Below are 26,948 nucleotides of genomic sequence, written 5' to 3'. Positions count from 1 at the left end.
ACTCTTAGTGGTTTTTTTTTTCCCAAGACAAAAAAAAAGAGGCCAATACAAAGACCCTAGCACACAAAGTGGGAAGGACAAAAGGACCAAATCCCTAGTAACCCAACATCACAACCAAAATCAACACAAGTAAAACTGATAAAACTGATCGTCCCACAACCGTCGCAAAGGATTGTCTGACAGTAGGTTTTTTGAGTTTCCTAGGGGGATCCTTGGAATAACTCAAGAGGATCCATATGCCGCATCTCCCCTATCAAAGATGCCACCTCCACTCCCAAAGGAGTTTCAATAACAACACTGACAGGGTTGAGTAGCAGCTCCCCAAAAAAACACGGGTCTGATAACTAGCGCACCGCCCCCAAAATCCATAACCCCACAGGCCGCCTCCACCAGACGTGACTTCATGTCTCCAAACACCAAAGGGTTCCCCGAGGGGAGACCCCAACCGCTCCTTCACATCAAAAAATAAAAAAATAAAAATAAAAATAAAATAAAATATGGTTCATAAAATTGATTGAAAAAAACAAGGGTAAATCTGTATCCAGTTTGATCCCAACTGAACCAGATCAATATGGGTTGAGACAGATCCCAAGGTTTAAAATTTTGGTACATGATCACCTAGCATGAGATGAGATGGGATGCGATTGTGGGGTGTGGATCTAAATTTGCCTTGTAGGTAACTTGAAGATATATTTTCCATCAACTATCAGACTAGCAACATCAACTTTACTCGGAAATCAACCCAATGGCCATTTCTTTAAAACATATTCTAGGAGCACGCATAAACAAGCTGATGACCTCCTAATCAAAATTTTCATTACCTTTTGTTTTGTCAAAGGCATCAAAACTCGTATAAATTCTTTATTATGCGTTGCACAGTGTAATGCAAATCCAAGGACTGAGAATACCTTTGAAAAAAAAAAAAATCAATAAATCAATTGAATAACGAAAAGGGATCCCAAATCGAGGCAAAAAAATAAGAAGGGGGAATGACTTCTGTTTTTTCAGTCATCATAGTTGGGGAGGATATTAGGTAAAGAGTTAGAGCAGCATCCATACCTTATTAAGCTAACCAAATAATTAAAAAAGAAAAAACGATAAAAGGAACCGCAGCTTCTTGCCTCCCTGAGGCACCCTTCCACACCTATTGCTTGGCTCTTTTCCCATTAGGATTCTTACTGATTGCACCACAGTGGGTTGGTAGCTCCTTCCATTCTCATCTCTGGTTCTAGTTCTTTTCAATAAATTGATGCTATCTAAAAAAATATAATAATAATAATAATAATAATAATAATAATAATAATAATAAATAAAGATAATCTACCTTAGTGGTTATTTATAATTTGAAAAATGCAACTAGGGTTGGCATGTGGAAAAAGGGGGGGGGGGGAATTGTAAGTAACCTGATTGTCATATAAAACGAAGGTCATATTATAAAAATAGATATCTCTATTAGGATTACAATTAGGAAATTTAATACAGGATCTATCTAGTGTGTGGTGGATACAAAATTTTACCACATGGTCAATTCGAAGATATTAACTAGCAAGTTAATTACGTTTGTACTTGTATGATAATGATTTGTCTTTTACATCTTTATCATTAAGATTCCTAATCACATAATTAAGTTACAACATGTATTTATCAAAAAAAAATTAAGTTCAACATATAGATCATACCGTTACCCTCATTACAGCTTTGGCATAGGGTGGGATTCATATTTTTTTTTATCTGAAAAATGGTTTTTGTGAGATAATGTGCCCTCTACATCTAGATTTCACGACCGATGTTGTTACTCTCTTCTTATTCTCCAAACCCTAACACTAGCACTAACCCTAACTTGACCTCGGCACAATATAACCAATGGTTGGACTTCAACAACACAGTATATATTTTCTATCCTTAAATGATACCGAATCACACAAGAAACATATTGGGAAAAAGCCTTACCAACTCTAATTTATTCCCAAAAAATTTCTATTTGAATTCAGATGGATGACAAAGATTAATATTAAAAACAGACAAAAAGTCTTGATGACTTTATAAATTAATCCGAAATTGTCAATTTGATTCCCTTGGATGACATAATATATATTTTCTATCCTAAAGAAACAAAGACTTACATGAAAAAATATATTTTTTTTTAAAGTCTTTTTAAATATATATTTGAATTTTGGCGTGGAAGGCTGGTAATCTATGAGTGCATGGATTGTCTAATTCTATAAAAGAAAAAGGGTTCTCAAGATGGATCTAGATCCTCCGTAGTGCGGGGTTGCGTTATACATCATGTAGCGCGAAACGATAGAGTGACACATGGAAGTTCCATGATCGTGTGGTCCAATCCATTACTGTCTTAATTAGAAAACAATATACATATGCAAATAATGATGGAAGTAGAGGGGTTGGACCGATAGGTGCATATAATATACTATCATCTTGTTGAGCAAGCAGTTGTAATTTGGGGGTTTTTCGTCGCTATTTAGGTGTAACTTCTCTTCTACATAATGAAACTTCTTCTTTTTCTCTCGAGAACGTAACACACTACATCGGTATGTGAACCTCATTAAATCTTTATGTATTGTGTGAATCTGTATTTATTAATTTTCGTATTAATTAGTGGTTGCTACAACAAGAAGATTTCACCAAAATGGACCTGGATCAAAACTGGATCCGGTAAAAGGGATACTGGGCTCTTTTTCTCTCCTCATCTTCATCCTCACCCTCTATGTGGCATGGGACAACTATCCAAATCTGCAAGTAACACTGCACCATCTAAGGCTCCGTTTGGTATCGTTTCTGTTCCAGAAATGCCGTTTCGTGTCAAAAACGAAAATTTCAGTTTCTGTGTCAAAATGCAGTTTTTAAATGAAAAAATGGTGTTTCAAAATTTCAGATTTTTATCGAGATTTTTTTTTTTTTTTTTTTTTGTAAAATGGAACGAAACTAGGAAGACGTCCAATCTCGTTTTTTCAGTTTTTTTTTTTCACTTTTTGTTCCAAAAAAATAGAAACGGACCATAAGTGCACCAAACAGAAGATTCAATTTTTTCGTTCTAATAGAACAAAAAAACTCCAAAAACCTTTTTTTAGAACGATACCAAACGGAGCCTAAGTATCGAAAAAGGTCTCGATCCGGTGAGTAGAGTCTAGAGTCTAGACCGCGAGATTCTCCAAATTTTTTTTATCTTTTATACAGTAATATTTTCCACTCAACCACGAAAGTCACGCGTTTTCATAGACTAACTGGGTTTTTTTCCAGACTTTTTAGAAGTGCAAGTCCCAGTAGTAGAAAATCAGAGTTCAATCTCATCTTGTGTTTCGTCCATATGGCTGCCGAGATGACCCATGGAGGAGCCTCTTCTTCATCCAGTCGGTGGAAATATGATGTGTTTTTGAGTTTTTGCGGTCAAGACACTCGCACTAACTACACCGATTTCCTTTTTAACTGGTTGGTTCGGGATGGGATTCACACCTTTAGAGACAACGAAGAGCTAAACAGAGGAGGGGATATTTCTTCAGAACTGATGGAAGCCATCCAAGCTTCTAGGATTGCCATTATCGTCTACTCCCAGAATTATGCCTCTTCCACCTGGTGCCTTGGTGAGTTGGACAAGATCATGGAGTGCAAAAATGATGGCTGGATAGAAACGGTTATACCTGTTTTTTACAAGGTGGATCCATCGGATGTTAGACATCAACGTAACACTTATGCCAAGGCATTTAAGACACATGAAAAGCGTTTCAAGAAAAAGGTAGGAAAGGTCAAGGCTTGGAGGGCTGCTCTCACAGATGCTGCGAATTTGGCGGGGTGGGATCAAACAAATGTTGCAGATGGGTAAGTCATAAATCAAATCCTTAATAGTATACTATGTTTATTACTTTATTAATTTGGCTATAATATTACTTGATCAGTTCTATGCATAGAGAGAGAGAGAAGTTACCGAAGACGTCGGCGGCGAGTTCCCGGAAGCGAAAATGACGGCGACCTTGTTTCTCGCAGTGATCGAGGACCTTTGACATTAGATAATGGCAAAATGGTCGCGGTACGTGCAGAAAAATAGGAATGCAGAACGTTCGGAGCTTGGTGAATGTTCACGTAAGTGATATGATTGACACGTGTTAAATATGTTAATCCTACTAACAGAGTTGTAAACGGTTACAACTCTGTTTAATACTATTAATATTTAAATAAATAAATAATAAAAATCCCAATATAAGTGGACTCCTCCTTTCATTCCGCTTAGAACTCTCGATCCTCTCTTTCTCTCTCTCCTTGCTTCTTCTTCAAGGTTGTTCCTTCTTTCTTCTTCTTTTTTCACTACTCTCCAGTCTAGTTAAAGTTTTGTTTACCAATCTCTCATATGTTCAGTGCCTGAAAATATTTATGTTGATTTTTTTCTTATCTCATCATATTTTGAGAGAGAGAGAAAGAGATGATGATGATGGCGGCTGTAGAAAGAAGGAACAACGTTGAAGAAAAAGCAAGAAGAGAGAGAGAGAGAGAGAGAGAGAGAGAGAGAGAGATTGAGATTTCCCAACAAAATCGAAGGAGGAGTCCACTTATATTGGATTTTTATTATTTATTTATTTATTTATTTATATAAAAAAATATTAGACAAGTTAAGTAACCACATCCGTCATCTCTCCACCCTAAAAACTAGGAATCAGTTACAATATAAAAAACTAATAGATGGTTTAGATTAATCTAAACTTAAATGGACGGCTAATATTAAAAGAAAGTGAAAATAAGATTGCAATACGTACGTCCTGCTACCACTCGCCCTATATATATATATATATTTTGCTTTTTATGGGGTATTGTGGGTGGGTGCAATACTTCACTTATGCAGCCGTCCATGTGAAAAGGTTTTTGTTTAAGAAAAAAAAAATGTGAAGGTTTTCATCTGTCAATGTTCCGTATAAAATCCAGTCATAAGTAAATAGGGGCTGGGTTGAGCGGGTTTCTTAAAACTCCAGTTCAATCTTAGGAAAAAAATTGTTTGTTTTTCTTCATCTATGTTTTTCTTGTTTTGCTACCTTCAGAAGGCGACATGTGGCATTACTTTAAATGAACGACCAAGATTGAGTTAAAAACCAAACTGGATGTAATAGCCCTCATCCAACTGAATTAATCTTGACCGTTGATGACACGTGTCATCTTCTGCAACTAGCAAAACACAAGAAAAACAGGGATTAGAAAAACAGACGATTTTTATCCCCAATCTTAAGCCCCTGACGCCATGCTCATGCCAACCCAATTTGTCCCTAGTTGATCCTAATTGGGCTAGGTTGGGTTGGATTTCTAAAAACTATAGTCTAACCCTAGGTTCCAAAACTCAACCCAACTTAATTGGAGTGGGTTGGCCCTGATTGGCCCTGATTTTTGCTAGGTCGAGCTAAGTCTGATTGACCTTATGTTTTTCGATTTGTGTTCTATTCATTAAAAAAATGAATAAATAAATAAATAAGCACCAATAGATCAAATTGTTAATACAAAATTAAAATTATGAAATGGTACACAATAATAGATGTTCAGGACACCTACCATAAGAATCAATGACCCAAATATTATTTTTCTGAATAAAAGGATAGGATGATATTCCTAAATTACATTATATAAATCAAGAATAAAATCAAGGTCGAGCTGGGGCTGAGCCTATGCCTCAACCTAGACCCAATCCAACCTTGACTTAGGGTTAGTGTTTTTCAACCCTAATCCACCCTCAAGGTCAGAAATCTTGTTTCAAGCACTGTTCTGGCACAGGGCATGTTCGGGCTGTCAGGGCCAAACTTACACCCCTAGTATTAAAAATTTGAAATAATTGGTGATTGAAGAAAAATGTGGTAAAATTTTTTAATAACATATTAGTGCCAATTAAATAAATTTAGAAAATACTCGATGATTAAGCATGCATGTAAAAAATTAGAAAAATTATCAATGAAAAGGGAACAAGGAAACCGATCAATAGAAAAGACCTGTTAAGGAAAAATACACAATGAAGATACAACAAGCAATGAGGGATTGACATTAAATATAATTTGGTCTTTAGAAAATAAAAAATAAAAATATCAAAAAAAGTGTATTGAGCATTGAGTGAGAAGCGTTGTGTCCATAATTTGGATCGTTTGGGATCTGTCGTGTCAGCCCTCCAAGTAGATGAAAACTTCCATTTATTGTAAGCAGCATGATCTGTGGTAAAACAAAATCCTATTACCTTTTTTTTTTTTTTTTGGTAGAAACCAAAATCCTATTACCAATATAAATAACTTCGTAACTAAAACCTTTTTTGGTATCATTTTTCCTTTTTATTTTTGTTCACAAAAATGGTTTTTGTTGCATTTGGTATCATTTATGGAGCTTATTTCTATTTAAAAAAAAAATTTGGTAAAACACAAAACCCAAAAAAAGATCAAGAGTCATTTACGTGTTTTAACAAAAAATGATTTTCAATTATTTTTGCGCTGGACTTTAATGAATATGTGCTTCAAGACTCCATATGGAGGGATAAAGTAGTTATTTGCATTGTAATTAGAAACCCAAGCCCATTGCCCCCTCTTCTTCTGTCCAAAGTGGAGAAAGAGAATTATAAGAAACATGGGTGAAGGAAATCTCTTCACCCATTTATTTAAAAAACTATTTTGCACATAGAGATACCAAACTATTTTTCACCAAAAAATCATTTTTGTTAAGTAGTTACCAAACCATTTTTACGTTTTTATAAAAAATGGTTTTCATTAATGATTTTTTTTAAATAGATAAAAAAAAAAAAAAAAAAAATACCAAAGAGGGCCTAAGCATACTCAAATTTAATTCTTGGTTCTTTATAGTTGCAGCCTTGTTGATTTAGTAACTAAAGTTTTATTGTGCTTTTTTATTTCTTTAATTGTATCAAAATGGCCAGGCATGAGGCGGAACTTATAAAGAAAGTTGCTGATGAAGTGCTAAAAATCGTGAACCAAACATGTTTGCATGTTGCAGAACATCCAATTGGGTTAGATTTTCACATTGAGAGCATAGGTTGTTCGCTAAATGATGGAGGATTGGGTGTCATTCGCATCATAGGGATATATGGCCCAAGTGGAATTGGTAAGACAACTATAGCGAAAGTTGTTTTTAACGACATGTATAAAAACTTTCAAGGTAGCAGCTTTCTTGCTAATGTTAGAGAGCTTTCAAGTCAACATAACAGTTTAGCTCTCTTACAAAAACAGCTTCTTTCTGATATTTTAAAGAGAAAATACGAAGACATATGCAATGAGGACCAAGGAGTCACTATTATCAAAAAACGTCTGCGCTATAAAAGAGTTCTTATCGTTCTTGATGATGTGGAGAAAATGGAACAAATTTGTAAATTGGTTGGAAGGCATGGTTGGTTTTGTCCAGGAAGTCGAATCATTCTGACAACTAGAGACAAACATTTGCTAGATAAGCTAGAGGCCGATAGAATACATATGGTCGAGACAATGAATCAATATGAATCTCTTCAACTTTTCAGTCGCCATGCCTTTCAACAAAATCATCCATTAGAAGGTTATGATCAGCTCTCAAATGAAGTAATACATTATGCAAGGGGGCTTCCATTAGCTCTTAAGGTTTTGGGTTCTCTTCTATGCAAAAAAAATCATGTTGAATGGGAAAGAGAATTGGAGAAATTAAGAAAGATACCTAATGTTCAGATTTTAGAAAATCTTGAAATAAGTTATAATGCATTAGATGAATTAGACCGGACCATCTTCCTTCATATATCATGCTTTTTCATTGGAAAGAAGAAAAATTCTGTAATTACAATTCTAGATGCTTGTGATTTGGGTGGAGAAGCTGGAATTAAACTTCTGATAGAAAGGTCTCTGATAACAATTGGTGAAAGTAACAAAGTACGTATGCATGATCAAATTCGAGACATGGGAAGAGAAATTGTTCGTAAACAATCTCCTAAGAAGCCTGGAGGACGTAGTAGATTGTGGGATGGTGATGCCATTGATGTATTGACAAACCTCAATGTAAGTATTAGTAATACAAATTAAACTATTATCACTATATATAAATATGGAGAAAAGAACGGCCCCAAACATAGGGAAGGTGAAATAACTTCCCCACTCCTCTATGTTGGATGCCTAGATGCATGCTCCCATTGGCCCAGTGTTGGCGCAAGGGATACGTGACCAAGTCGCGTTCTTTCACCCTATAAAATCGTCAATGTTTTTATTTAGGACACGCACACTCACACACACACATGGACACACATTTTCATCACTCTTAACATTGTCCTTCATAGCATTTACCTCTTCTTACTAATTTCTCTCTCTTATTTTTTTTTTTTTTTTATCAGGGAACTGATGCAGTTGAAGGCCTTCAATTAGAATTGTGGTATATAGAATCATTATTCACTGTAGGATTTTCTAAAATGCCTAATCTAAGATTACTAGAAGTTTATCATCATTTATGGCATACCACCAACATAGTTGTGGAACCTTTTCATCAGGAGTGTTTCAGAAACTTAGTTTGGGTTAGATGGAAATTCTTTCCTTCCGAATATATACCGAATAATTTTGATATGGGGAACCTTGTTATTCTTGACATGCAAAATAGCAAACTCAAAGAAGTCTGGAAGGGAACCAAGGTATGTCACAATTTTGTTCAGTTTTCTTATGTGTTTTAATATATATTAAATCTGTGGAAGCTAATTTTCTCCCTTTCTTCTAGTATGTTACAAGGTTGAAGGAACTCAATCTTAGTAGTTCTCCCTACCTGATCCATATGCCAGACTTCTTAGGGCTCCCGAATCTTGAGAAATTGGATCTTACTGGTTGTAAGAGTTTGGTTGAAGTCCATGAAAGTATTGATCAACTTAAGAAACTAGTAAGGTTGGATCTAAGTTTTTGCAAGTGTCTCAAGAATCTTCCAATCAATGGTACAAGTGAATTGGCATTGCTTGAAACATTCTCTATTGATTCCCCAGAACTTGAAAAATTGCCGAAGCGAATGGGAAACTTGATTTCTTCTAATAATTTATGCTCCTTAAAGGAATTATTTCTAGAAGGTTGCAATCTAATAGATGATGATATACCTACTGAGTTTGGGATGTTATATTCTTTGGAGTCATTGAATCTAAGCAGAAATTTCTTTGAGAGACTTCCATTTAACATTGGCCAGCTTTCAAAGCTCCAAACTCTAGATGTGAGGTATTGCGAGAGACTCAAATCACTCCCAATGCTTCCATCAAGTTTGCATTCTCTTGATACATCATATTGCCACGAGTTGGAAAGGTTACCAAATTTGTCAAACTTGCAGCACCTAACTATGCTCCATCTTACATGGTGTATTAAGCTTCCTGAAATTGAGGGCTTGGAGGATTTGATATCTACAGAAAGTATAAAATTAGATCAATGTGACAATTTGGAATGTTTAGTCAAGAAGAGAATCTTTCAGGTCGGTCTCTCTCTCTCTCTCTCCCCCCCCCTAAAAAATTATATTATTTTTATAAATAACATATGATTTGATTGGTTACATGGACAGGATATATCTAAAGACATTGGCAGTAATCGTACCATCATCTGTGACATCCTTTTTGAAGAGAATGAGGTTCCAGAGTGGTTTGAGTTTCAAAGTGAGTCGTCGGAGGATTCATTATCTTGTGAAGTTCCTCCTCAAGTTCCTAACATGAAGGAGATTCAAGGCTTGATTATATGCTTTGTTTGTAAGGACCTCGCAGATGAAACTATCGATGGAGAATCAGATAAATCGGCTGCAAAGATAGTATTTCATAATAAATCAAAAAAATTTACATGGAGCCGCACCCTTCATATTCAATTTTCCATTTTGAAAAGGACAACTTGGGTGATCAAGATACCCAATTGTGTTGGACCAATACCATCCTTAACCCAACGGTCTCGGTTTGACCCAACAAATGATAAGTGGGCATTTGTGGAATTTTCTTCTTCTGGAAAACTTTTGCCAGAATCATTTATTGAATATGGAGATACTATAGAAGTTTCTATTTTTCTTGAGAAAAAAGTGTCTGTGAGGAAAATCGGGGTCCATATCTTCTATGCGGAGTTAGAGCATGAGAATGAGAATGTACTGGAAGAAAATTCCGAAGCAGCATCCCAAAGCATTCAATTTTTTGGATTCCTACGATTGTTTGAGAGAATTTTGCAATGTTTTGGATTCCTTCAATGGCTTTGGAGATATTTCCACGATCGAGATCAGGTAATCCACATCCATATTATTACTCTTCAAATCCATGGATTTTAGAATTTGGATCGGAATGATCCTGCCCAGTTGATTCCTTCAAAAATCTAGGGTTAAGACAGATTTCTTCGGATTCTGACTGATCCATGCTGAATCGGAATCGGTTGGGAACGATTTGAGTCCTGATTCAGTTCTTATTAAACATGATCCACCTCCCCCCATCCCCTCCTTAAGGTTTTTATGGTGTTTGTTTTTTAATTTAGGGAAAGGTATGACATTCTCTCTCTCTCTCTCTCTCTCTCTCTCTCTCTCTCTCTCTCTCTCTCTCTCTCTCTCTCTCGTATATTTTTTTCGGAAAAATGTATTTCATGATTTATGTTTCATTTTCAGAACTAAATTATTCTCTAGAGATCAGATCAGGTTTACGCACAAGTTTTTATCTTATGGTCTTAGTCTTGGCATTCAGAATCTATTGAACCTCCATACATTTAATGGATGTCAAATGCCAAGACCAATGACGTACGAGAATATTCTCATATGTAAACCTGATCCGGCCTCACCTCACCCCAGTTATTCCTACATCTTGATACACTATAAAATAAACAAAGAGAAGAGAAGGAACCAACCATCTCAAGCTTTTAGGTTTCTGATTTTTGTTCCCTATTATGTTGAACTCACTCACTCTTGCTTCACAAAAAATTCTCCCACCACACCACCCCAAAATATATATATATATATATATATATATTGAAAGTTGAAAATTGAAATTTGAAATTTGATATTAATGGTCAAGCTTAGAATCTAATGCAAAGTTGTTGCCAGGTATAGAAAGGATGGTGTTCTACCTAGGGAAGCAGAGGCATAAGGTACCGTAGAAGGTGTAGAAGCCGCAAAAACTTTGGATCTATAGTGAGCAATATATTTCAATGCGATTCATCTTATTTCATTTGTGCGTTTGGTAATCAGCTTTCTTTTCTTTTCTTTTCTTTTCTTTTCTTTTCTTCTTTTTTTTTTTTTTTTTTTTTTTTTTTTTTTTTGGAAAAAGTAGATTGCAAATTTTCATCACTATTGGATATAATCTTTAGATTGCCTAATAAACATGAGAGAATAATTGTTTCCTAGAAGGAGGAACTTGGATTTTGTTGCAGGAAATAAATTGAAGAGGCTGTGGTTGTGATATGCCTCATTTTGAGTTGAGCATCACATTGCCATTTTTTTTATTCTCTCTTTATAAAATAAAAAATTAAAAAAAAAAAACAAAAACAAAAACAAAAACAAAATACTCAAGACCAAGCTTTTCCTTTCCTATCTTAAACTAATCTTAACCTTAGTCTGATGTGCTAAGATTTTAACTAATCTCACCATATTGTTCTCACCACACCTTATATCAAGTTGTTTAAAATTAGGAACAAATAATACTAGCTCTTGGTGTCTATCTACGTCAAGACAAAGCAGATGTGAAAAGACCACGTTAAAGGTGCTCATGAGCATCCTTCTATTGGACGTGCCCGCTGATATATACCTACACTAGAAGATAGCATTCTCTTGTCCTTAAAATTATTACACAACATAGAAATATCAAGAAGCATCTTAAAGGACCACAGGGCCACACCACCTGATCAATCTTCGGCCACAAAGACACCAGAGTGGAAGAGTCGGTCCACAGTTGCATCCCCATGTACTCTTTTTATACAATTACTAAGATCCCTCGAGCAAGGCCTTTGATTTCTGTTTCTACCTTGTCACTTGTGCATCCAGTTGCAAAACCAGAAAAATTGAATTGCCTTCTCTGGACAATCAAGAAAGCCCATCCAGCCTCAGCCGTGTGAGCGTCTAACACAGATGCAAGGCCATCAAGGAAGGATAAGCTACCAACTTCATTTCAAGGGTCAGAAATGGAATTGACAGAAATAAGAAGCGAGTCCATACTCCATAGTCCATCAAGAGACATTGTGTAAAACTCATATAGGATTTTTATTTTTATTTTTTTCTTTTTTACTTTGGAACAGAACCTGATAATGGTGCATACATACAAAGTCAAATAAAACAAATAAAAATCAAAAAAAATAAAATTATTAATAAAATTGATACACCATATACTGTTAATTGGTCAATGGTCTGGAGGTGGCATCCTAATCTCATTAGCACGAGGATGAGCCAACCTCTTCAACCGGCAATAAGGGCTCCCGATCTCTCGACTTGCCCACACAAGTGGTTCCTACGCCCATAACCGACTTAAATCCTAACTAAGGTGGTTAACAAGGTCAAACGGATATTTAACCTTCAGACCCACCACGATTAAGTTAGTCGGCACATAACCTTACTATAGTCAGGTTAGCCGTTATGACAAGCCAATTCAGGTCGAGTTAACCACTATAAGTCTGGCCAGTTTAGCCACGATAAAGGATAGTCCCTTCAATAAGGTGAGGATCATCTTGAGCATGCCAAAGACCTAAGGCCAATAAGGAAAACCTATATCGTCTATACAAGGTATGCTCAGCTAGGTTCACAGGTAAGACTCTCAATCGACTGAATACTCTATGTAAGAATAAGAACAGCTGGACGTGACTTTAGCATTGAAACCTCCTTCCAAAGCTCCCTTCAGGCCAGTTTCTAATCTGTGTTGTGCAGGTTCACGTCATCCAAAATCGAATAACAAAAAAATTAAAATAAAACTATTAAAGTAATTGCCAGAATATTCAGATAAAGCAAAGCCACAATTATTAATAAACACAAAGGGTGTCCCACCAGAAACTCTAACCAGAGGTCTAACACCACCTAGCCAAAATTAGTTTAGAAAACTCACACGAGAGGAATGAGTGCCACATGGCCTTTCTTTCCATTTTAAAAAGAACATAGAGTTTGGGATGAATGGATTTGAATGGAAGAAGACAACTTGGGTGGGGGTGCAGCAGTGGTGAAGAGAGTGGGGGTAATAGTAGCGGATTAATTGAACGACTGAGATTCATAGAGGGAGATCGGATGGTCGGCAGGGTGAGGATGAGAGTGTGAGGAAGCGTGGGAGATTCCCTCTTATCCCTTTTGGTCGTTTGCTTAGAAAATCTTTCAAAAAATTACATGATTACCCACTTCTAGGTTTCTCTTTATAAAATTACCCATCAAAAGTTTCAGTTAACAAAAAAATCCAAAATTAGGTTTCTTTTTACAAAATTATCCATTTAAAGTTTAAGTTAACAAAAATACCTAAAATTGAGTTTGAGTTTATAAAACTGCCCACTCAAAGTTTTAGTCATAAAAAAATACGTGATTTTATGTGAAAGATGAAAAATCACTATTTTGAGTAATTTTATAAACATAAATCTAATTTTAAGTATTTTTATTAACAAAAGTCTGGCCATACAATTGATCTAGTACTCTCCAAAGTGATGATCGCTCAAGTCAATTTTTCTATTTAGTGCATTCCCATTTCACACGGTGAAAGAGTCCTCCGCAACATGGATGATTTGTCTCTTTCATGTTTACTTTTACATCCAAATCATCAATTTGCGCATTAATTCAATATCTACCAGTCATGTCCTTCTTCCATGTGATCGTCCTGTTCTCCTCTGCTTTATGTCTTTCCTTTAACTTACTCTCTCTCTCTCTCTCTCTCTCTTATAGAAAATCATCTTTCAATCTGATCTTGTGCTTTGTCCCTGGCTGCCGAGATGAGCTATGGAGTCTCTTCTTCCTCCCGTCGGTGGAAGTATGACGTCTTCTTGAGTTTTTGCGGTCAGGACACTCGCACCAACTTCACCGATTTCCTTTTTAACTGGTTGGTCCGAGATGGGATTCACACCTTTAGAGACACCGAAGGGCTAAACAGAGGAGAGGATATCTCTACAGAACTGATGGAAGCAATCCAAGGTTGTAGGATTGCCATTATCATCTTCTCTAAGAATTATGCTTCTTCCACCTGGTGCCTAAGTGAGCTAGCAAAGATCCTCGATTGCAAAAAAGATGGCCAAATAGAAAAGGTTCTCCCTGTTTTCCTTAAGGTGGATCCATCGGATGTTAGGCATCAACGTAACACTTATGAGGAGGCATTTAAGAAACACAAAGAGCGTTTCAAGGATGAGATGGGGAAGGTGGAGAAGTGGAAGGAAGCTCTCACAAAAGCTGCAAATTTATCAGGGTGGGATCAAATAAAAGTTGCAAATGGGTAAGTCTTAATCAAATCCTCTCACTTGTGTGTTTAGTGCTCAAATTAAGTTCATGCTTCCTCGTAGTCTTCTTGATTTAGTGATTAAAGTGTTATTGTGCATTTTATTTTTGTGTTTGTATCGAAATGGTAAGGCATGAGGCAGAGCTTACAAAGAAAATTGTGGAAGAAGTGTTGAGAACAGTGAACAAGACACGTTTGCATGTTGCAGAGCATCCAATTGGGTTAGATTCCCACATTGAGCGCATATGTTGTTTGCTAAAAGATGGATCAGATGATGTTTGCATTATAGGGATATATGGTTCTGGGGGAATAGGTAAGACAACTATAGCGAAGGCCGTTTTTAATGAGATGAGTAAAAAATTTGAAGGTAGCAAGTTTCTTGCAAATGTCAGGGAGATTTCAAGCCAACAAAACGGTTTAGCTCGCTTACAAAAAATGCTTCTATCTGGTGTCTTGAATAGAAAAGAAATAGAGATAGACATAGACAATGAGGACGAGGGAATCATAATTATTAAGGAACGTCTATGTTTTAAAAGAGTTATCATTGTTCTTGATGATGTTGAAGAAACGGAACAATTCTATAAATTGGTTGCAGGGCGTGACTCGTTTGGCCCAGGAAGTCGAATCATCATAACAACTAGAGATAAACATTTGTTAACTGGGCTGGATGTGGATGACAAATATAAATATAGAGTTGAGACGATGAATCAAAATGACTCCCTTCAACTTTTCAGTCGCCATGCCTTCCGACAAAATCATCCATTAGAAGATTTTGTGCAACTCTCTAATGATGTAATAGATTATGCAGGGGGGCTTCCATTAGCCCTTGTGATTTTGGGTTCTCTTCTATACAAAAGAAGCCAGGATGAGTGGGAAAGGGAATTGAAGAAATTAAGAAAGATACCCAATGGTCGGATTTTAGAAAAACTTGAAATAAGTTACAATGCGTTAGATGATTCCGACCAGACCATTTTCCTTGATATATCATGTTTTTTTACCGGAGAGGACAAAGACATTGTAATTACATTTTTAGATGCTTGTGGCCTGGGCGGAGAAGCTGGAATTAAACTTCTCACAGAGAGGTCTTTAGTGACGATTGATGGAGATAACATGCTATGTATGCATGATCTCATTCGAGACTTGGGAAGGGAGATTGTTCGCAGACAATCTCCTCGGAAGTGTGGAGAACGTAGTAGATTGTGGGACTATGAAGAAGCACTTGATGTATTTATAAACCGCACTGTAAGTATTAGTAACAATAAATAGTCTGTTGTACTTCTCAATAGCGTATTTTCCATTTTTTTATTATTTTTTCTCTTTTAGCAGGGTACTGAAGCAGTTGAAGGCCTTCAATTAGACTTGCGTCGATATAATATGGAAGAGTTTGGCTTGTTAACCACTGAAGGGTTTTCTAAAATGCATAATCTAAGATTACTCAAAGTCAATGCTCCAGGATCCAGCAGCAAAGCTATATATTGGGAACATTCTCTTCAAGAGCGGGTTTATCGTTTCAGAAAATTAGTTTGGGTTAGATGGAAAGGATTCCCCTTTGAGTATATACCAAATAATTTTTTTCTGGGGAACCTTGTTATTCTTGACATGCAATATAGCAAACTTAAAGAAGTTTGGAAGGGAACCAAGGTATGTCACAATTTTTTTTTTGAGTTTCCTATGTGTTTGACTTTTTTTTTTTTTTTTTTTTTTTTAAATAATCAAATGTATTTTGTGGAAACTAATTTTTACCCTTTCTTCTAGAATCTCACAAAGTTGAAGGAGCTCAATCTTAGTAATTCTTACTACCTAACCCATACACCGGACTTCTCAGGGGTCCCAAATCTGGAGAAACTAATTCTCAAGAGTTGTGAAAGTTTGGTTGAAATCCATGAAAGTATTGATCGTCTTAAGAACCTAATCATTCTTGACATGCAACAGATGACACTCAAAGAAGTTTGGACAGGAACCAAGGTATGGCACAATTTGAAGTTTTATTATATGTATTCTCTGAAAACTAATTTTTTTCCTTTCCCCCTTTCTTCCAGTATCTCACAAAGTTGAAGGAACTCAATCTTAGTGAATCTCCCTACTTAACCTGCACACCAGATTTTTCAGGGCTCCTGAATCTAGAGAAATTGATTCTCAATAATTGCGAAAGTTTGTCTGAAGTCCATGAAAGTATTGCCTGTCTTACAAAACTTGTAAACTTGGAAATAAGGAATTGCAGCAATCTCAAGAATCTTCCAAGCGGTATAAGTAAAACTTGAAACACTTGATGTATTTTATTGCTCAAAACTTGAAAATTTGCCAGAGGGAATGGAGAACTTAAAACGTTTAACAATGCTTCATGTGGGAGATACAGACATAGAAGAACTTCCTTCATCTCCATCAAGTTTGCATTCTCTTGATGCTTCATCTTGTTGGAAGTTGAAAAGGTTACCAAATCTGTCAAACTTGAAGCACCTAACAATGCTAAATCTTTCAGACTGTAAAATGCTGACTGAAATTGAGGGCTTAGAGAGTTTGAAGTCTACGGCAACTATAAACTTAGAAGGGTGCATCAATTTGGAAAGTTTTGTCAAAAGGAGAATTTTTCAGGTTCGTCCTCTCTCTCTCTCTCTCTCTCTCTCAATAATTCTAAGAATTAGATTGGCCGCCAATTTGGATCAGAATGAAGGCGATCCCAATTCCAGCCAAGCTCAAATGTGTCAATTTAGAACCAAAAACTGAAATCGAAACCAGTCATTTAAACCGATTCATTCGATTTTGGTTTCAAAAGCTCGAATCTTTCTTTAGTTTGGTTAGGTTTTATTACTAAAACCTTTGAATCGAACTGAATTACCTATTTTTGAATAAAAAAAGGAACCGATAATATTATGTTTTTTTTTTTTTTTAATCAATCTTGATGATAAATTCTATTTATTTTTAATGTTTGAAAAGAAAAAAAATTGTGGATTATGATCATTACAAATAAGAGCTTTTTTTCCTATGATGAATACGTAAAAAAGTTGAACCAAACACCTAAAATAGAACGTAAGCAAATATGAAACTAAATTAAAATCATGTGAGGAATCGAATATGAAACCAAAATTGAACCGAAATGACTTGGTGTGATTTTGGTTTTTTAAATCGATTCTTATTCTCGGTTTGATTCGATTTTAGTTTCTACATTTTGTATGTTGAAACAAATTGAAATTGAACAAAACTGACCAGGTTCGGTTTTGGTTTTGAAAATTTACTCTTTCTCAATTTGATTCGATTTTGGTTTCTACATTTTGTATCTTGAATTGAACCAAATCGATTAAGTTTGGTTTTTGGTTTTGAAAATTTATTCTCAATTCGATTGTGGTTTCTGCATTTTGTATCTTGAAACAAATTAACCAAAATCAAACCAATTGACACCCTTGAGCTAGAGTAGCAATCCGCATTCTAGAGGTGTCAAATAATTTATAATCTTAATTTTTTTGCCCTTTTAATAATGTACACTTACTTCTTTTTTTTATTTTTTTTTTTCTCGTTTTGTACTGAAGGTAATAATGTCATTTCATTTGTATGATCGAAGCACTACAGTGGTGTCATTCAAACATTCACTTCTTTAAATAACATAATTTGATTTGTCGTGTGGACAGGACTTATCTAAGGAACTCCTTGGAAACCTTAATGTCTGTGACATCATTTTGAGTGGGAAAGAGTTTCCAGAGTGGTTTGGGTTTCAAAGTGAGTCGTTGTCAGATCCATTTTCTTGTAAGGTTCCTCCTCAAACTCATAACATGGACATTCAAGGGTTGGTTATATGCTTTGTTTGTTCGGAGATCACAGAAGGGATCGGATATTATAGTGGTGCAAGGCCTAAAACAGCGGTTCTAGTTCTTAAAACAAAGAATATTACATGGAGGCATGAAATTATACTTCAATTTTACTTCAAGAATATAACTTGTGTGATCACTATACCACATTGTGTTTGGAAATCAACTGCTGAAGATGATGATGATGATACTATCAACGTTTCAGTCGAGAGATCCCATTCCTATTTTGATAATTTTGTGGTGAAGAAAATTGGGGTCCATTTCTTCTCATAGTTTTCGCTCCCTCATATCTCGTACATGCGGAAGCTTCGTGCACCAGGTATATTGTTTTTCTTCTATGCAAAACATAGCATGAGAGTTTATCGGAGGAAAAATCTAAAGCTATATTTTGGATTCCTTGGGAGGGAAGCAGGTGATCCACACTCCATCTTATACTCTTCCAAATCATGCATGTTGCATTATACCTATGGATTCAAGAATTGGTATCGGATCAACTGAATTGGGCCATTCGTATCACAATCGACTGAGTCAGCCGATCCCTTTCCAAAATATAGGAATTGTACATCCATGCTCGATGTGCAAAACTTTTTTGAGAATTGTAAATATCTGCAGACTTCACAGAGTGGCTGTTCTAAGTTCTAACTCTTCAATTCTGCACAGATCTTTAAAATTTGATTTCCATGGCAACATTTGCTTTGTACTGCAACTTCTTTTTCCCAAGGTTGCATTTGGTTGCAAGGGAAATGGGATGGGAAGGGAAGTGAAGCGATTTTTTTTTTTTCCCTTTTGAGTCGTTTGGTTGCAACAAAAGTGAAGTGAAATTAATTTATCATAGTTGTTTGGTTTGATGTAAAATAAATGTAAAATTTTAAAAAACTAATAATCCAATCAAACTCCTCAAAAGAGATTGGGGGTGGGGGGGAGTACTTTTCAATCCAGAACCCACCCAGTTCCTCAAAATTTATATTGGTTATGTGAATCAGGTCATTCAATGTCTGTACCAAATCAAACCAAATGTCATCAGATACTATGTTTTATCACTAACCAAAATAAACCATTTCATTCTATATATCAAATAAATGCAATATAAATAAATATTTAAAATAATAAAAGATGATCACAAAGAAAACAGTAATAGATCACAAGTGATAACGACTGAAAGACCCATTCCAAAAGTCTTTTGGACAAAACAAACCCAACAAGTCAGTAATGCTCCATATGGCTCAAACCCAAAGTCTTTTGGTTAAAACAAACCCAATTGAGTCGCATGAGAGAGAGAAAGATCGTTGAGAGTCATGAACAGGGTGAGAGAGGGAGAGATCATGAGAGTATGGTTTTTTTTTTTCTTCCTATTTTGGTGGGGAAATAAAAAGGGAAATTTTAATGGTTAAGTGAAATTTTTTTCTCATGTAAAATATATTTCCTTTGCAATCAAACATATAAATTTATTTTTTCTGGGAAAAAAATTCCACTTTACATAAAAAATTTGCATTCCCATTGTAACCAAACAAAGTGTAATAAGTGACTGTTTGCATCTTTGATTTCATTGTTGTTCCAGAGTAAAATATGAAGAAGGGGATGGCGGGACTGGTTCCAGAGCTTGTGAGCGAGGCGTTGGGCCTGGCAGGCTAGGAAGCCCTTGTAGTTGTGGAGGTAGTGAGAGAAGGAAATGCAAGTAGGGTCATGCGAGGCATTAAGAAGCCGAGGTTCATCACTTCATAGACCATAACCACTCAACATACCTCCTCATACTTTCTTCGGAAAATCATCTCTTTTTCACCTTTGCTGGACAAGGAATTGTAGATGGAAGAATAGGATTTGTAGATTTGAGGATTTAGGGTTGAAGATATAATAAGGCTAAAATAGTCTTTTCCATTTCAAAACTAACACATCACTCATGGTGACACAAGTCTTAAGGGGCAAAACGTAATATATGAAACATGAGGGGTGGATATAATTAGGTCAAACGTCACGGGAGATATATATAAATTTCTCTTAAAATTATTATTATTATTATTGGATACATCAGGTAGGCAGCCTACACCATATCTACTTATACTCAGCCAATGGATCCTACTATCTTTGAATATATAGTTCTTTTATTGCCTTCATGCATTTTATAGCATGTCATATAATACTTTTTCTATTTGTAAACATAGAATTAAATTTGCATCATCGAACATTGAATATCTAACTGATTAAAATATAGAATTAATAGATGTTATGCAATTGCAAGAAAGTAGTATCGAATTTTAATTATTATTCATTGGTCTTCTGAGGTTTTTCTACTCTTGCGTTGTGGAGCTCCATTGTCCTTTTCCAATATCATTTTTGGATTGAAATATTGAAAATATTTTCTGGAACATTGTTGTTGTCAATGTCAACTATATAGCATTATCAGGTTTTCTGAATGGGATAGGCTACTTTTGATAATTTGATTTAAGGGAAAATTTTCTACCAAAAAAAATATATATTTATGGGAAAATTATGTGAATTTGTTTTTAAAATTCTCTAGAATGCGTCTCTGTTAGTATTTAGAGCTGTTAAGGAAGCCTCACTTAATTAGACTGGATCCTGACTAATGGGCTCCAGGTTTAAGAAGTTAGCCTCAGCTCCCCTATGAATGGGCCTAATACCTAAGGTCCATAACTGAATCTTGGGCCTACACAATATATAAAATTGCAGTCCCAGATTTGGATTCACAGCAAGGCCTTCTTTATGCTCCCTCTCACTCACACCCAAACAGTTCTTAGGAGGGACAAAACCAGGAAAGTTCACAACTCTGGGGTCTTCTCAAGAAGGAATTAACCTGGACCAAGTTGTTTGGCTGTTCCATCTGCTTATTTCTCTTATAATCCTTTTTTTTTTTTTCCTTTTATTTGATATGATCAGTATGGTCCTCTATACAATAATGATTTCCTTCCGATTAAATAAAGAGGAATACATTACCAAAAATAAATAATAATAATAATAATAATAATAGTCGAATAAACCATGAAATATCTGATTACCTTCCTGTTAAATAAAGTGGAATAAACCATGAAATATCTCTTGGAGTCCAATTCAAAAGCTTAAGTTATTCGGTGGTTCAAGCTCAATGGTTTATGAAGACACATTCAAGATTCCAAATAACCAATGTGAGATTACAACTCTAAGGAAATGGTTGGGCACGGCACCAAGGTGCCCAACATATGTCATCCTCTCTCTTCCCCTTTTGGAAAAGACTTGCATTCATGTATCCAACCCTATGATGATGCATGCCACTACCTTCTTCAATAACTCTATAAGTCTCAACATCACGACAATTCCTTGATAAACTTTCAGATCTATGACAAATTTTGCTCGTTCTATTGATCAACCAGTTTGCGGGTCAAGGGAATCAATAACATTGGACAATTCTATTAGCAACACTAATGAATTCTTCATTACAAACATCAAAAGGCCATAGCTCCTGCAAGCCAACATTTGAGCTTCCTCCTGTCTCCCTCCAACGGAGATGGTGTGATCGTGAATATTTGACCTACAAGTTTTGTGTGAGAGCCATCCAAACATCCCCTGCAATCTAACATGTGAGCTTTAGAGCAATTGGGCATATAGAATCAAAGTTAAACAAAACTGATGTTCGAGCACCCACACTTCTGCTGCCTAACAAATAGTGTGTAAATGACAAACCTTTTAAGTTAAAGGGCAGTTCTAGTCATCTCTCTTTCTTTAATTAGTCATATTTAATGGGGATAAGGACGGTCCTGGACCTCCTGGTCACATAGCCCCTATGCCAACACTGAAGTCAATGAGGAGCCCCACATGGGCATAAAAAGAAGATGAATTTCTTGGGTTTCACAGGGGTGGAGACATAATTTCACCCCTAGGTGTTTTAGTGCAGAGGCTGCCTGATTAGGGACTGTTCTTTTTCTCTATTTTTAATATCTTTAAAGGTAAAAAGAATTTTATTACCTAGTCACATAGCTCCTACGCCCAGTGACAGGTGGTGAAATGATGACTCCACTCTTGTGAATTACAAAATAACCACCCCCTATTTGATGAGCTACTCACCCCTTCATTGGTCTGGTGTTAGTGTAGGGCCATGCAACCAAATAATGTTTCTTCTTCCATTTTTAAATAAGGAAATAAGGAATGGGATTGACCGTTTCGTTGATTTTATTTTGAAATATACTTGTAATATTTTTCATCATTTTGCATCAAATCAGGTGGAGGCTAATGGGGAAACCATCAAAATGATACTGAAATGGATTTAAAAAAAAAAGAATCATTCAAAACTCGAGCCATTTGAAGAACTAGGAAACCTCAAAAAAAACTAGGAAACCTTGAAAGCCAATTTTCATTCATAGAACTATTTCATGTGGATTTTTTTCTTGTGGGTGCTGTGGTTTTGCTGGACATACCATCATTTGTGTTTCTTAAATCACGGATTTGGTCCTCTTAACTACCCAACAGTACCGTTTGTTTATATGTGATCTCTATCCTCAACACATGCTCCATATGTTCAATAATAAGAAATTAATTTTAATCACATGAAATATGCAACCCAATATAGAAATTTACATTTTTTATCTCTTAAAAAAGTTCTAATCCATATCACCTCTTATTTTTTTATTTAATTAATAAGTAGGAACACCACTATCATAATTATAAATTAAGATTATTTTATTTGAGAGTTTAAAATTATAATATATTTTGTCAAATGGAAGGGAGAAACAATTAGACATGTTCAAATTATACATTACACACCACCCCATATAGGTTTCTATTTTAAAATCTAAGCAAAATACTTAGTCTCACATGCAAAGACTCATTTTTCTTTAAACCAAATAATAAATATAATAAACAAATTTTCTAGTATCAACCCACTTGAGCTAGGCATGTTCTTAAGTTAGCATTCCCAAATGAGATTTTAAATTAATAGCAGAATCTTTGGTAAATTAATATCTTAAACAAGAGGTACCAGTCAAAATTGGAAGACTAAAAAAATAGAGAGCTTGAACTTGGCTCTCATGGTTGAAGCTTTTTTTAAAAAAAGAATTTAATCAATTACATGTTCTTAAGACTATAGATCTAATTCACTGCACCATTTCTCTGCATTGAGACTTCCTTGTTATCTTTAAATATGATCGATCATGGAAGACATATGAAACAAAATTAATATTGATTATAATAATCTCCCCATCAAAGTTGAAATCACTGACATTATGCATTGAACAAAGAGATAACTAATCGACATCCTACACTTTTTGACAAGATGAATCAATGGGTACTTTTAAGGGGGATTGGGTTTCAGACAATCCTAGTTTGGGTCAATATAGAAAATTTGTTTTAAGGGTAGGCTCCAACTTTCAAGCCCTTATGGAAGTTTAAAATTGAGGGTTTCTTCTTAATAATATTAGTTGATAATGCTTTGAGCCGCCGGAAGCTAAATAGACTATAGAGGCAATGGAGTAGGGTATTTGAATTTTCGCAATATATGAGGATGTGTATGGGTCAAATGGTAGTATATGTAGGGGTAGGATGTTTGTATTCTTGTCGCATGGGTTTGTGAATTGACTCCCAAAGACCGTTGAAAGCTGTAGGGACAGAAGATTTGAAGCATAGAGTGTCTCACTCTATGTGTTATCTTTGTTACTAGGGCCTTAACGAATTAGGGTCTATATGGAGGTTTGGGGTGGTAGTTTTCGAGGAAATTTTTTAGGGTTTATGGTCAACACATAGATGTATAAAGAAAAGAACATATAACCCTTTCTCCATTGTTCGTGAAAATTGTTCTTATCTCTTTTATAGATGTAGGTATCATGTCGAATCACACAAATGGATGAGGGGTTGTGAGCTGCGCCCATGAGACCATGAGAGTGGGGGAGAAATTTGAGAGACATTTTTTTTTTAGTGAAATTTTCATTTAAAATCAGAAAACGGAGAGACATAAAATATCAGAGTTCAGCCTTTGGCTGCGTGAGAAATAGAGCTGGGACAGTATGCAGACAAAAGAGAGAGAGAAGGGGTGGGGAGGGGGGGATCAGGAACACTTTCTCTGCATCCTATTTTGATACATACCTAAGATTTAGGTTTTGGTTGTTAGTTGTTGGATCTAGCAACCAGGCGTGTTCAAACCCTAATCAGACAGGCTAGAATGATTAGAACTTTCTTCTCTTTTTTTTCTCTCTTTGTGAAGAGGGAAAGGGAGGGGGAGGGGCGAGGGTGTTAAGAGCTAGAGTGCCTAGACTAATAGATAAACAGATGAAAGGATGCACTGAGAGATGTATATGGTACGTTTACTTGTATATATGGATTTTAGCTAAAAGATGCTAGTGAAATAAGGATCATTAGTTCTAATGCTAATTTAAAAAAAAAAATCATTGTTATAATCTTCAACACAAATTTTGATTATTCTAATGTTTAGATGATAAAGGTAAAAATGATGTTTGAATAGATTTAAGTATCATGTAGTTGGTCAAAAGACACCTCTAACAAACATGTGAACCAGTTCATTCATAGTCACTGTAATCCAATGTGCTGGATATAATCTTATAATGGGGTTCTCTGGCTGCAGAGGAAGTCATTGGTTTAAGATCATCTTACTACATTTAGGAGAAAAACAAAATCTAAAAGGGATTTTCCTTTTATTTTATTTTATTTTTTATTTTTTATTTTTTTTGGTATTAACACTCCCTAAGGTGTAAATAGATTTACATTGTCACTTTTTTCACCTTTAGTATGACACACTTATTTCTATAAGAGTAAATATTGTCACTTATGTATCCTCAAAAAATGTGCAAGAAAATGAGAATTTTTTATAGCAACATAATGATAAATTAATTTCAAACTTATTTTTGAAAACCTTTTTAAAACGGCATTGGATAATAATACAATAATAATAGAATTTTCAAAACAAAACAATGGATAATTAAATGAAATTATCAAGGTATAAATACTCCTACACAGGTGTTATTTAGACTCTCTCAATTATAAATATCTTACACCAAAAAAATATATATATAAATATCTAAAAGATAATTACCCGGTCTACAAAAGTTCTGAATTAGTAACCTATTATTTATGTATTATTAGGAGAAATGTTTTCACTCTGAGAGCGTGGCCTCTGTGCCACTGCCCTAGCCAATGAGAGTGCAAGTTCGAGCATCGACCAGAAGGGGTGCGATGATCATTTCCCACCCCCTGAGTCTGAGCATAGGGGCACGCTCTTAGACAGAAAAACACATCCTTGTATTATTAATATATAAGATTGAGTTAAGTCATATCTGACTATGCAGTGTCCGTGAGCACCTCTTTGTATCTTTGTAAATGATAAATGCATCATTTTATAGGAAAGAACAAAGAAATAGATATAAAAAGACACTAGAATACTCTAAGCACCCTACCAGCTTTCTTTTTCCATCGTAGATATTGCATATTTATCATTTTAATTGAATCAGATCAAGTCATAGCTAATGAAAGATGTTCTCTTGTCAATCAAAACAATATTTTTCAGCAAAAAAAATCACATCTAGGATCGTATCAATTGATCCATATCAATCAATATTGATATCGATATAGCTTGACCGATACAATCAATCCGATATTGATTCTTAAAACCGTAGGTAGTGAGCTTTGGCACATGAGAGATTCTCTCTCTCTCTCACTCACTCAGGGTCCAGGGATCATGTGATCACAAAGAGAGTGTGGGTGACACGTGATGGCCTGGCCTGGGACATTGGTGGAGCACTGGAGCCTCACAAGTTTGGAGCACTGGAGCCTCACAAGTTTGGTGCAGCCCACATGGGTGACTCGTGGCACCTAACCAACCAATTCTGACTTTTGAGATGGAGATTCCCCAAATTAAGTGTGGGACCCACACTGAATGTTCCATTTCCCCTGTCCCTAGTCTTGTCACAATCCAACGTTTGGTGCGTTAAAATAGCGAGGAATCGCGAGTCCCCATGGTGTCAGCGACTCACTCAGTCTGAGACTCTGAGTTCAGTTGGCGTTTCCATTCCATATTTAGTCAAGGAGTCAAGGAAAATAATATTCGTAGAGGGAATGGTCAGTGGGACCCACATGCTGGCAATCTCTCTCTCTCTCACGCGAATCAAGAGGTGGTGGTGTCTCAGTCAAATAATGACTGTTCTCGTCTGACTGGTCTCTGACATTTTTGAGACTTTTATAAAGAAGCGTTTACTTGGACGTATCAGATTCTCTCTGGGGCTTTTGGATCGAAAATAAAAACTAACTAATTAATTAATCAACGAACGCGTTGACGTCACGTCGTCACCATCTCTTCAATTTAACTTTTGAACCGTGATCTGAGTGTGACCAACCGCCCATATCAGTTATGAACCCGACCCATACCCACTTTGATGTTCCTTTTTCAAACGCAAGTTTAAGAGGTCAAGTGTCTCACTAAAAATGCAAGATCCTCTTTATATGTAAGATCTTGTTTGTGCATTGTTTAAGGGTTTGTTTGCTTCTTGTTCTAAGTGGTATTTTTAGTGGCTTCTTCTCCCACTATCAAAGAATCTCTTCATCTATGGATATCAACCACTGATTGGATTAGATAAGGGTATTTCAAACCTTTAATTATACAGGCAAAAATTAATATGAACCACTGATTAGACTGAATAAGGGTACTTCAGACATTTAATAATAACAGAAAAAATTAATAATAACATATGGATTAAAAGAGAATCTTTTCATCTGGGAAATCTGACCCTCAATATATTTTCTCTATTTTTGGACCTTAAAAATTAGAGAATGGAAGTTAATGATGTCGTATGGGTAAAGAAAGA

The 26,948-nt window shown here is 35.6% G+C and overlaps 3 protein-coding genes across 3 annotated transcripts in view; all 3 read left to right on the top strand.

The window, feature by feature from the left end:
• Window positions 1-18,938, top strand: part of LOC122086424 (disease resistance protein RUN1-like) — a 34,816-nt gene extending 15,878 nt beyond the window's left edge. Inside the window, exons 4-7 of the mRNA XM_042655224.1 lie at window positions 16,112-16,321; window positions 16,396-16,600; window positions 16,836-16,948; window positions 17,980-18,938. Of these exons, the coding sequence (XP_042511158.1) occupies window positions 16,112-16,321; window positions 16,396-16,600; window positions 16,836-16,948; window positions 17,980-18,429 (978 nt within the window). The 3' untranslated portion in view covers window positions 18,430-18,938. The remainder of the gene's footprint in view (window positions 1-16,111; window positions 16,322-16,395; window positions 16,601-16,835; window positions 16,949-17,979) is intronic.
• Window positions 3,314-3,904, top strand: LOC122086427 (TMV resistance protein N-like). The gene has a single exon (XM_042655227.1). It carries the CDS (start codon window positions 3,326-3,328, stop codon window positions 3,836-3,838), a length of 513 nt encoding a protein of 170 aa, XP_042511161.1. The 5' UTR covers window positions 3,314-3,325; the 3' UTR covers window positions 3,839-3,904.
• On the top strand, window positions 13,733-16,321 carry LOC122086425 (disease resistance protein RUN1-like). The gene is made up of 4 exons (XM_042655225.1): window positions 13,733-14,353; window positions 14,488-15,598; window positions 15,680-15,997; window positions 16,182-16,321. Exons 1-4 carry the CDS (start codon window positions 13,860-13,862, stop codon window positions 16,203-16,205), a joined length of 1,947 nt encoding a protein of 648 aa, XP_042511159.1. The 5' UTR covers window positions 13,733-13,859; the 3' UTR covers window positions 16,206-16,321.
• Window positions 18,939-26,948: the final 8,010 nt, after the last annotated feature.

The sequence above is a fragment of the Macadamia integrifolia genome, chromosome 8, assembly GCF_013358625.1.
Source record: "Macadamia integrifolia cultivar HAES 741 chromosome 8, SCU_Mint_v3, whole genome shotgun sequence".
NCBI lineage: Eukaryota > Viridiplantae > Streptophyta > Magnoliopsida > Proteales > Proteaceae > Macadamia > Macadamia integrifolia.
The sequence above is the reverse complement of the archived record's forward strand: the minus strand, read 5'-3'. Positions and strand labels throughout refer to the sequence as shown.